We start from the raw sequence: 13,084 nt of genomic DNA on the forward strand, positions 1-13,084 counted from the left end.
GCAAAAATTCGCTCTTTGTTCAGAATTACACAAATTGTATTAAATATGCACAAGTTGTATACCAGACGGAGAGTACAAAGTTTAGCTGAGTTTTACTGAGGCAGTTTATGCGCTAAACTGTTACATTTATTACATTTATTTCTGTTTTCTGACATTCAGTGCTTGTACCCGTGTCCTGTCATGATTATTTTAAATATTTATGGCTTGCAGAGCTGGTAATAATATACAGTGTATACAAATGATTGCCAATCAAACCAGAGTTGTTCAATTCGAAAATTAAAATAAGAGTCAAAATGCAAAATTAGAATTCAAAATACATTAATTATTGGCTTAACTTAAACTTATATATATAGTTATACTTTGTGCAATAAATGATGGGATTTATATTGTGGGATTATATCTTGGCATTTTTGTCTGTGAACATTATTAACTGCTTTACTGCATTTGTAAAACTTGAACACTCTGAAATAAGCAAAACTGAGGTGTGGTTGTGATGTTATCATGTTATAGACCTCAATAAAAGTAAGTGTCACCACAACTATTTTTGTACTTCAAAATTTAGGATAAGGTTTGCATGACCATTATTGGTGTCGCACTGAAGTGCGGCAACTAGTATGTAATACGTTTTTTTTTCGCTTATGGGAGGAGAAGTTATTTTACGGATCAATGTATATATTTTTGTTGTCAGAATATCTTGCATAGTGGTGATTTGATGTGTAAATAAGTGTACATTAGAACTGCATTTGTGCCTATTACATTTACTACAACATTTATTGCCAATAATGCAAAGCTAATTCTTTTAATTAATAACTGATCAAAGGGACTGGGCAATAATAAAAGATCACAGGGACTGGGCAAATACGCGAACCGGTGAACCGGTGAAACTTTCTGGTTTTGTATAAAAACAAAAAGTCTTTGTTCCACTATCCTAGCAACCACCTAGTTACTAATAAAGGCGCTATAGAGCGAGAAGGGCGACACATATTATTAATTGTAATAATGAGTCTTGATAAAGGAAGCAGCCGCTTATCAATGAGAAGCACCATCACAGCACCCCAGTCTCATTACTATCAAGTCCTCCTACAGGTTGTTTTTTTAAGAACCGCATATAGAAGGCCGCAGGCCTGACCCGTATCTTGCCAGTGGTATGGACCCTTTGGTATGGACCTTTAACTCCGCTCACTATCCAGCGTTTAAACTTCCGGGTTTACATTTAAACCGACTACTAATAGCTTATTAATATCTTAGTTAGTTTTTGTTTTTATTATGCCCATGAAATATATGTGTGAGAGGGTGGGGGGTTCGTAAACACATTAAAACTTTTACAGTGTTTTCATATCAATGAGTACTCTTGAAACCCCTATCGTAAATGAGCAACGTAAGAATAAGTTCAGAATCATCTCCCCTTGAAGTTGAGAAAAATATGAAATTACGCATACAAGATGAAGCCGATTTTTAGCTCACCTGATTGCTCAGGTGAGCTTTTGTGACTGGTCTTTGTGTGTCGTATGTCCGTCTGTCCGTCGTAAACACTCTAGAGGCCACATTTCTTGTCCCATCTTCATGAAACTTGGTCAGAAGCTTTGGTCCAATGAAATCTCGGCCGAGTTTGAAACTGGGTTGTGTCGGGTAAAAAACTAGGTCACTAGGTCAAAAAAAAAGAAAAACCTTGTAAACACTGTAGAAGTCACATTTCATGCCCAATCTTCATGTAACTTTGTCAAAATGTTAGTCTTAATGATATCTTGGTTGAGTTCAAAAGTGGTTCCGATCCGTTGAAAAACATGGCCGCCAGTGGGCGGGGCAGTTTTCCTTAATTGGCTTTAGAGAAACCTTGTAAACACTATAGAAGTCACAATTTTTGCTTAATCATCATGAAAGTTGTTCAAAACATTGGTTCAATTGATTTCACAGACGAGTTCGAAAATGGTCGAGATCGGTGAAAAAACATGGCCGCCAGTGGGCGGGGCATTTTTCTCTGTATGTATATAGTGGCAGTTTTCCCTATTTGGCTATAATGAAACCTTGTAAACACTCTAGAAGTCACAATTTTTGGCCAATCATCATGAAAGTTGGTCAAAACATTGGTTTTATTGATATCTCGGACGAGTTTGAAAATGGTCGGGATCGGTGAAAAAACATGGCCGCCAGTGGGCGGGGCATTTTTCTCTATATGTATATAGTGAAAACATGTGAACCAATAGAAGTCACATTTTTGGCCCAATTTTCATGAAATATGCTCAGAACATTTTTTTCCTTGATACGAGAGTGGAGTTAAAAATGGTTCCGGTCAGTTTAATAATATGGCTGCTGGGAGGGGGACAGTTTTCTCATTATGCCACCCCCCTTTCGAAGAAGAGGGGGTATATTGTTTTGCTCATGTTGGTCCGTCCGTCCACCAGATTATTTCCGGATGATAACTCAAGAGCGCTTATGCCAAGGATCATGAAACTTCATAGGTACATTGATCATGACTCGCAGATGACCCCTTTTGATTTTCAGGTCACTAGGTCAAAGGTCAAGGTCATGATGACCCGAAATAGTAAAATGGTTCCCGTATGATTACTCAAGAACACTTATGCCTAGGATCATGAAACTTCATAGATACATTGATCATGACTCGCAGATGACCCCTATTGATTTTCAGGTCACTGGGTCAAAGGTCAAGGTCATGCTGACCCAAAGCAGTAATATGGTTTCCGGATGATAACTCAAGAACGCTTATGCCAAGAATCATGAAACTTCATAGATACATTGATCATGACTCGCAGATAACCCCTATTGATTTTCAGGTCACTAGGCCAAAGGTCAAGGTCACGATGACCCGAAATAGTAAAATTGTTTCCGGATGAAAACTTAAGATCGCTTAGGCCTAGGATCATGAAACTTCATAGGTACATTGATCATAACTCATAGATGATAGACCCCTATTGATTTTCAGGTCACTAGGTCAAAGGTCAAGGTCATGACTCGAAATAGTAAAATGGTTTCCAGATAATAACTCAAGAACGCTTAGGCCTAGGATCATGAAACTTCATAAGTACATTGATCATGACTCGTAGATGACCCCTATTGATTTTCAGGTCACTAGATCAAAGGTCAAGGTCACGGTGACCCGAAATAGTAAAATGGTTTTTTGATGATAACTCAAGAACGCTTATGCCAAGGATCATGAAACTTCATAGGTATATTGATCATGACTCGAAGATGACGCCTTTTGTTTTTCAGGTCACTAGGTCAAAGGTCAAGGTCACGGTGACTTGAAATAGTAAAGTTGTTTCTGGATGATAACTCAAGAACGCTTATGCCTAGGATTATGAAACTTAATAGGTATAATGATCATGACTCGCAGATGACCCCTATTGATTTTCAGGTCACTAGGTCAAAGGTCAAGGTCACAGTGACCTTAAATAGTAAAATGGTTTGTGGTTGATAACTCAAGAACGCTTATGCCAAGGATCATGAAACTTCAAAGGTACATTGATTATGACTCGAAGATGACCCCTATTGATTTTCAGGTCACTAGGTCAAAGGTCAAGGTCACGGTGACCTGAAATAGTAAAATGGTTTCTGGATGATAACTCAAGAACGCTTATGCCTAGGATCATGAAACTTTATAGGTACAATGATCATGACTCGCAGATGACCCCTATTGATTTTCAGGTCACTAGGTCAAAGGTCAAGGTTATGGTGACTTGAAATAGTAAAATGGTTTCTGGATGATAACTCAAGAACGCTTATGCCTAGGTTCATGAAATTTCATAGGTATATTAATCATGACTCGCAGATGACCCCTATTGATTATCAGGTCACTAAGTCAAAGGTCAAGGTCACAGTTCCAAAAAAACGTATTCACACAATGGCTGTCAAGGTCACGGTGACTCAACTTAGAAAAAAGGTTTCCGGATGATAACTCAAGAATGCTTACGCCTAGGATCATGAAATTTCATAGGTACATTGATCATGACTCGCAGATGAAATTATGATGAAACTTGACCAGGATGTTTGTCTGGACAATATCTAGGTCAAGTTTGACATTTGGTAAAGATTGAATTAACCGACTCCTCTCAGGTGAGCGAACTAGGGCCATCTTGGCCCTCTTGTTTAAAACCTACACAGTTCTGTTCCATTAATGAAAACTGCACATTGATGCCAGTAAAAAAAAAGGAAACCAATGTAAATAAAAATGAACTATGAAATATTTGGGGGTTACAACACAAAATCATAGATAATGGTTATTTGGGGGTTATGACATAACATCATAGATAATGGTTATTTAGGGGTTATAACACAAAATCATAGATAATGGTTATACCAGTATCTTTATCTATTTTGTTAAAAATAATCGGCCAAATTATTAATATTTAAGGTAGAAAAAAATCGTTCCATGTAACTTCATTGAATGCCTTTTACACTGAAATTCCTGAAGCCCTTTGATGCTTTGCATCAATACTTATCTTGTAGTAGATTTATATACTTCTCGATGATTCATTCTTCACTATGATGAATCATTGTACCATTATTTGACTTAACTTATAAGCTTGGAAATGTTTGCATACAATTTTTAAATGGCCAATCTGTAGAGTTGAACATTAATGGGCATGTGAAGTGTATGTAGTTCAAGCCTGTTGTATGTTGTTTCAGGCTTTGGATGCTTTACAGCAATTGCTGGTGCGTGACCGACCAAACAGAAAACAGTATTTCTATTTGAATGCCTTAGTCAATGATGTAGGTAGGTAATCAATTGTGGGTGATGGATCAAACAGGAAAAAGTATTTCTATTTGAATGCCTTAGTCAATGATGTAGGAAGGTAATCAGCTGTGTGTGACCGATCAAACATGAAACAGTGTTTCTATTTTAATGCCTTAGTCAATGATGTAGGTATGTAATCAATTGTGGGTGCCCAATCAAACATGAGACAGTATTTCTATTTGAATGCCTAAGTCAATGATGTAGGTAGGTAATCTATTGTGCGTGACTGACCAAACAGGAAAAAGTATTTCTATTTGAATGCCTTAGTCAATGATGTAGGAAGGTAATCAATTGTGGGTGATGGATCAAACAGGAAAAAGTATTTCTATTTGAATGCCTTAGTCAATGATGTAGGTAGGTAATCAATTGTGGGTGATGGATCAAACAGGAAAAAGTATTTCTATTTGAATGCCTTAGTCAATGATGTAGGAAGGTAATCAGCTGTGTGTGACCGATCAAACATGAAACAGTGTTTCTATTTTAATGCCTTAGTCAATGATGTAGGTACGTAATCAATTGTGCGTGACTGACCAAACAGGAAACAGTATTTCTAATTGAAAGCCTTAGTCAATGATGTAGGTAGGTAATCCAATATAGAAAAGTGGACATTTAGATCTTTGTGTGCCCCAACAGAGTGGGAGGATTTAAGCATTGCACTTGTTTGTCTGTCCATTTGTATAGACGTACTAACACCCCTCCGAAAGCGTTTTTCAATTCCTCTTTAATTATTAGGGGAATTTTTCTTAACTTTCACAGTTAAATGATCTTCATGTGTAAAAGATTGTAAAGAAGGAATTTCGGCTTTAAGGAGTTTTGTCAGAATTTTGGCCCTTGGTCTGTTTTTCCACTGTAGAATAATAAGTCCCAACATTTTGTGTTTTAAGTTCTCTTCTAAGCCTCTAAGTGGATCTTACTTAATTTTTCACAGTACAATAATCTCAATGTGATTATGATTGTAAAGAAAATACTTTTGGCTTCAACAAGTTTTGGCAGAATTATAACCCTTTGCCTGTATTTCAACTTTAGAGTAAATATTCTGATAATAGCTCCTTTTTTTAATTGCTTGTAAGACTTTGCAAACTTTCACAGTTTGCACAGGCTAATCTGGGACGACACTTTTCCGCCTAAACTGGATTTTTGCTAAGAAGAGACTATCTTTAAATATTACACCTCAGAGATAGTCCTTCTATATCTATATGACCGGTTTCAGTCTATAAAATGCTATAGAGGAACCTAATAATATGTGGACCAGTCACTATTTTTTGTATATGGACCGTTCGGGGTTACACACCACTAAATTTGCACTGTTTTAATGTAAAATGACGTCATTTTTTAACGGAATGACGTCATTATTCCTGCGAAATTCTTTAGATTATCTCTTTTAGATCTAAACCAAAAATAATCGTACAACACTGTACAATGGTAAAGGGGAAACTCTTCGGTGTAATATAAGAAATAGTAAACTCCACTTTGGTCCCAATGTCATTATAGTGACCGGTTTCAGTCTATAAAATGCGATAGAGAGACCTAATAATATGTGGACCGGTCACTATTTTTTGTATATCGACCGTTCGGGGTTACACACCACTAAATTTGCACTGTTTTAATGTAAAATGACGTCATTTTTTAACGAAATGACGTCATTATTCCTGCGAAATTCATAAGTTTATCACTTTAAGATCGAAACAAAAAATTATCGTACAACACTGTACAATGGTTAAGGGGAAACTCTTCGGTGTAATATAAGAAATAGTAAACTCCACTTCGGTCCCAATGGCATTATAGTGACCTGCCAGGATTAAGCCACAAACTGTATATGGACCTCAGCCTACGGCTTCGGTCCATATACGGTTTGTGGCTTCCTGGCTGGTCACTAAAATGCCATAGGAACCTCAGTGGAGTTTACTATTTCTTAAATGAAAAATACCATAAAAGCAGAAAGTGTTGTCTCTGATTAGAATATATAGACTGCACAGGCCAATCTGGGACGACACTTTACGCACATGCATTCAACCCCTTTTTCACAGAGCACGGCCAATATGTTGTTTTTACTATGTAGATGTGCAATATGCCATTTTGGTTCATGTCATGATATGCTTTGCAGAGATGTGTCTGCACATTTTAGAAACCTGCATCATTCAACAGTTGTACTTTTTTGTTGTGAACTTGTCTCTCATGCAATTTTCTACTGTATTGAGTCTATTGACTTATACCCAAGTTTTCTACCTGCTTGAAATAAACCTTGCAAGAATATTTATCATAATCAATGACTGTTTTAATTAATAATACTTAATCAAGCCATATTGTATTCTTCTTTTATGCAATCTTTAATACTTTTTTGTTTCAGAAAAAGATCAAGATCTGACAGTTCAGCTACCAGTGAGTTTTCTTTGACTTTTTATTTTTTATGTTCAAGTTACATTTATATTATTGTAAATTATTTTAAAAATGCTTTTATGTTTGAATAAGTTAAACCTGTATTTATTACAAGATTATTTATAATTGTGTACAGTAATAGTTTTTTAAGTTTTTTAATGAATTTTTAAGTAGAAGATTGTAAACTTTTAAAATTAATTCACATTTAAATATTTAATCAAATCTTTAGAGCCTTTGTTGAAGGCCTTACATATTTTGCAGACTGAGCCAGTTTGCTCAGAATTTAGAGTGCTTGGCTACAAATTGAGGTTATTTGTATGTATAATGTTAAAATATTCATGCATGCATTCATCATCATCTTCCCTTGACCATGTGCAAATTTTGGATACTTTACTTCTGAAAATATAATTGAAATCATTTTATATATAAATAAGAATATGTTTCACAGCATTCATGCAAAACACTTTATTTTCATATGTGAGATTCAATGTCTTTGAATTTAGGCTGAATGACATATTTAAATATATATCACACAGACTAACAGTCTATTCAGACTGATACACACCAACATCATGTTTGCACTTAACCCTTTGCATGCTGGGAAATTTGTTGTCTGCTAAAATGTTGTCTGCTGAATTTCTAAAATTAGCATTTTCTTCAATTTTTTTCAAAGAATACTATCAGAATAGCAAACAGTTTGGATCCTGATGAGACGCCACGTTCTGTGGCGTCTCATCTGGATCCAAACTGTTTGCAAAGGCCTTTTAAATCCGGTTCCAGCACTGAATGGGTTAAATATACACAATAATTTATGTAACGTAAATAGTTATAACAACATAGCATCACATATGTTCTTACTGGTAAATGCTGACTCCAATACTTTTTTTTCTTTCAGCTGCAAGTGGCAGTAAAGTATCGCCAGTTTGATATTCTGACCAATCAAGTCTTTCTTATGCTGATTGAGAAAATGTGGCTTCAATTTGGAAGGTATGAACATGCTTTAATATCAACTTCTTTGGGCTTTAAAAATAAAAGATTGTGGTGTATTTGTAAAATGATTATTTTACTGTGACCAAAATTATCTTAAGATAATTTCAGAGATTAAATTATTGGCATGCATACCCTTTCAGTTAAACTTATAGCAAAAATACAAATTTCACCCATCTTTGTGTTTGTCTAATGCTGCATGACCCAGGACTAGAAGAAAATTTAATGTACATGTATTTTTAATTTTATTGAATTCATTATGCTGGAGGCAGAAATAAATTTCCAGCTAATCAAATCTGTCTTACTTGATATTTGTCGTTCCATCCATCTGTCTTTCTGTCCTTCACATTCTTCATTTAAGTATGAAATCTCAGACCCTGATTGTTTGAATTTCATTAAAATATATTTTCAGCAACACTATAAACTGGACATGCTCATATTAGGGTGTCTTTTCCAATAATTTTTCAGTGAGTTATTTTCTTTTGATTAAGATTTTAAACGAATTTTGCTTGTTCTTACAAACAATCTCAGGAACTTATGATCTGAATTGGATTAAACCTGATAGGCAGGATCCTTATAGGTAGGACATGTGGGTATTGTTGAGTTGTTCCGCTCTAACTACTTAACTGAGTTATTTCCCTTGAATAATATTTTTTCCCACTTGAGAATTTAGACATATGTGATATAAATTACTCGGAATTTGATATGCAGCATCCCTGGAGGCTGGACATGCGAATTATGTCATGCTGTTTCACTTCAATCATTTTCTTAAGGCGTGGTTGCCCTGTCATATGTATTTTTATAATGACATTTTACTATAAATATTTCGCAGATATTAATGATTGGAATTTGATATGCAGAATTCTTAAAGGAAAGAACATGTTGGACACGTTCAAATTATTTTGGGAATTATGAATGACTTATAAAAAAACTTATGCATAGAATTCCTAAAGGGAAGACATGAACATATTTTTATGCTGTTCCACTTAAATGATTTTTCAGGAAGTTATTGCCCTTTGATTATATTACAGTTCTTCAGTATGTTAAGGAGATTTAAAGAATGATCCTATCCACCACAACCCACATACTGCTTTGTATAAACAAAGAAGGAAAACAAGTTTGGTTTATTGTGCATGGGCAGTTATACAGTCTACAGTTATGAAAGGGGTTACACAAATTCAGAGAAATTCACATGCTCAGGCGAAAGAATTACAATCAAATAGATTTTGCATTATGCAGCATAGCTAAACCACATTAGTTTTGCAATTGTTGTATTTAAGCTTTAAAAAATGTTAACATTTGGTTAATTTGGAATTTATTTTGCATATATGACCATACTAGCTTAAACGATCCCCATGATGTCAGTATAACTTGTTTTGGGTGTTTTGATGTCAGGGAACGAAAGCATGTTTTTCATGGAAAAGGGCTAAGTATAGATTTACATGATTATAATGTTATAAAGCTAATTTATGTAAATTTATTGTGGAAGTAAAATAAATTGCTATAATAGTGTTGTTTGGGGGGTTATAACCAATGGTTGGTAATTGAGATACTTGTTTTTAAACCACTCGGCCTATCACCCTCATGGTTTAATTTCTACAAAAATCCAAACTGTTGGTTATTTCTGCAATAATAAGCAATAATCTGTAGCTGGAAATTATTTCATATTTTAGTAAATATGTATTTTAATACCCCCCTCTCCAGCAATTGAGCTAAAATAAATTGGTTTGAACTTCTCTTTTGAAATATTTTCTTAATATCAACATCTCTAGTACATCTTGTATTCATTCTGGATTATTCCAGGTGGCGAGCCTATGGAGCCTTGCTGTTCAACTTCATGTACATCATGCTGTGGACCATCTATGGGGTGTTCATTGAGTATGACGAGCGACATGACTACAAACTGCCCGAACACTGGTGGAGAATTGTCCTCATTGTAAGCTGGAGGGGTTTTATATGATTGCCCTCATTTTTAGCTGGATGGTTTTTATATGATAGGCCATGATGTGTGTAATGGCAGCAGTTTTTTGTATTTCTGTGGTTTTAAGCATTAACACGTAGTTTTTTAGCTCATTTTTGCAATCCACACGGTGTGCTTTTAGGACAACCTTTTTGTCTGTTTTCAAACTACATCTCCTTCTCAATTGCTGGACTGATTTTGACAAAATGTCTCAGGAATGATACTTGGGGGATAATCTTTCAAAGTTGTTTGATTGCTCTGATGCATATATAGGTCAACAGAGCTAAAGCATTTTTAAACAAATTGGAACATTTACAGTCTTCTCTGAAACCCCAAGGTTGTGAGGTTAAATTTGAGTGTGTAAAATTGTATAGAGGTCGATATTAGCTACGCCCCAGAGTTTATATGATATATATAGAGTTTTGCAGAATTTATTATTTAAAAATCTTCTCTCAAATAGCAAGGATTAAGGTTTTAATATTTAGTGTGTAACATATGGGTTTCCTCTACCCAGTTTGTTCATATCATACACCTGGTGTCGAAATTGTGCCCAGCCTTGGTGTTACTTGTTTTTTTAGCTCACCTGAGCCCGACAACGTGCTCATGGTGAGCTATTGTGATCGCCTTTTGTCCGTGGTGCGTTGTGAATTGTGTGGCGTCAACATTTGCCTTGTTAACTCTCAAGAAGGCACATTTATTGTCCAATCTTACTGAAATTTGGTCAGAATATTGATCTCAATAATATCTTGGATGAGTTCGAAAATGGTTACGTTTGCTTGAAAAACATGGCTGCCAAGGGGCGGGGCATTTTTCCTTATATGACTATATATGGCTAAAGTATGATCTTTATGAAGCTTGGTCAGAAGATTTATCCTAATAATATCTTGGATGAGTTCGAAAATGATGCTGGGTGGTTGAAAAACATGGCCGCCAGGAGGCCGGGCATTTTTCCTTTTATGGCTATAGTAAAACCTTGTTAACACTCTAGAGGCCACATTTATTTTCCGATCTTCATGAAACTTGGTCAGAAGATTTGTTCCAATGATATCTTGGATGAGTTGAAAAATGGTAGCCTTAATTTGCTTGAAAAACATGGCTGCCAAGGGGCGGGGCATTTTTCCTTGTATAGCTATATATGGCTATAGTGAAATCTTGTTAACACTCTAGAGGCCACATTTATTGTCCAATCTTCATGAATCTTGGTCAGAAGATTCATCCCAATAATATCTTGGACGAGATCAAAAATGATGCTGGTTGGTTGAAAAACATGGCCGCCAGGGGGTTGGGCATTTTTCCTTATATGGCTAAAGTAAAACCTTGTTAACACTCGAGAGGCCACATTTATAGTCCAATCTTCATGAAATTTGGTCAGAAGATTTGTCTTATTGATATTTTGGATGAGTTCGAAAATGATGCCGGTTGGTTGAAAAACATGGCTACCACGGGGGCATTTTCCTTATACAATATAGCTATGTTTAAACCTTGTTAACACTCTAGAGGTCACATTTATTTTCCGATCATCATGAAACTTGGTCAGAAGATTTGTCCCAATGATATCTTGGATGAGTTCAAAAATGGTTTTGGTTGCTTTAAAAACATGGCCACCAGGAGGCGTGGCATTTTTCCTTATATGGCTATATATGGCAATAGTAAAACCTTGTTAACACTCTAGAGGCCACATTTATTGTTCAATCTTCATGGTCAGAAGATTGGTATCAATGATTTCTTGGATTGGTTTGAAAATAATTATGTTTGCTTGAAAAAAATGGCTTCCAAGGGGCGGGGCAATTTTCCTTATACGGCTATAGTAAAATCTTGTAAACACTCTAGAGGCCTCATTTACTGTCTGATCTTCATGAAACTTGGTCAAAAGATTCACCCGATTATATCTTGGACGAGTTCAAAAATGATGCCGGTTGGTTGAAAAACATGGCTGCCAGGGGGCGGTGCATTTTTCCTTATATGGCTTTAGTAAAACCTTGTTAACACTCTAGAGGCCACATTTATTTTCCGATCTTCATGAAACTTGGTCAGAAGATTTGTCCCAAAAATATCTTGTTATCTCTGGTGAGCGACTTTGGGCCTTTCAGGCACTCTTGTTTAAATTAATGTTGTGAAAACGTTCTAATCTTCTCTTGAACGGAGTTTGTTCAAATCGTGCTTCTTTAGTCACAATTCACCACACCAAGAATGCACAAAACGCATCAAAAACACCCAACACATATTTATAAAACTTGGGTCACTGCCTTTCAAATCTGAAATTATTTATTTTTCAATAGAGAAATTATTATTGGAAGATTTTTGTAAAATTATAAAGCCCCTTCTGTTCTCTCAGATTGCAGCTGTGGGGATTACTGTCTGGCAGATCATTGATGAGATCCGTGAATATCGGCGATTACAAGTTACCCACGAGGTAAGGATTGTTTTTTAGATGGTGAATATAGACCATCACAAGTGGCACACGAGGTAAAGTTTGTTGTTTAGAGATATATATCGCCCCATTGGTGCAAAAAGGTACCATGTGACATTAAATTAGAAGGCACATGGTACCTTTTTGCTCCAATGGGGCGATATGAGCATCACTTTGGGAAAACAGGACTTAATGTAAGTGCTTAAAGTGTTGTACCTGATCAGCCTATGCAGTCTTCACCGGCTTATCGGGACACTTTAGGCCTAGTCTTGATTTTTGTTAAGAAGACACCTTCTTCAATTTATTTAAACGGAAAGTGTAGTAAAATGTTCGTTAAGTGTCATCCCAGATTAGCCTGTGCAGCTGCAGAGGCTTATCAGTGATGACACTTTACCGACACGTATTAAGCCCTGTTTTCCCAGAGTGCAGCCAATATTGTTAAATGATTCAAATGAGCCCGCATACTGATCTGATTTATACAAAGATTAGAATCATATCTTAGTATAAAAAAGTATTTTTTAAGTTGTTATATTTTGTTAAAATGTTGTATTGTTCATGCCAATTACACCTGACTTTTTGATCTAATCGATGAATAACA

The 13,084-nt window shown here is 35.7% G+C and overlaps 1 protein-coding gene across 6 annotated transcripts in view; it reads left to right on the forward strand.

Annotated features, from left to right (window-relative positions):
* LOC127867492 (transient receptor potential cation channel subfamily A member 1-like) overlaps nt 1-13,084 on the forward strand; it is a 66,826-nt gene that overhangs the window by 19,256 nt on the left and 34,486 nt on the right. For all 6 annotated transcript variants that reach the window (XM_052408666.1, XM_052408668.1, XM_052408670.1 and 3 more), the window contains 5 exons: nt 4,645-4,732; nt 7,101-7,132; nt 8,025-8,116; nt 9,920-10,052; nt 12,412-12,489. In XM_052408666.1, coding sequence (XP_052264626.1) covers nt 4,645-4,732; nt 7,101-7,132; nt 8,025-8,116; nt 9,920-10,052; nt 12,412-12,489 — 423 coding nt within the window. The remainder of the gene's footprint in view (nt 1-4,644; nt 4,733-7,100; nt 7,133-8,024; nt 8,117-9,919; nt 10,053-12,411; nt 12,490-13,084) is intronic.

This window comes from Dreissena polymorpha, chromosome 2 (assembly GCF_020536995.1).
Source record: "Dreissena polymorpha isolate Duluth1 chromosome 2, UMN_Dpol_1.0, whole genome shotgun sequence".
In the NCBI taxonomy this organism is placed as follows: domain Eukaryota; kingdom Metazoa; phylum Mollusca; class Bivalvia; order Myida; family Dreissenidae; genus Dreissena; species Dreissena polymorpha.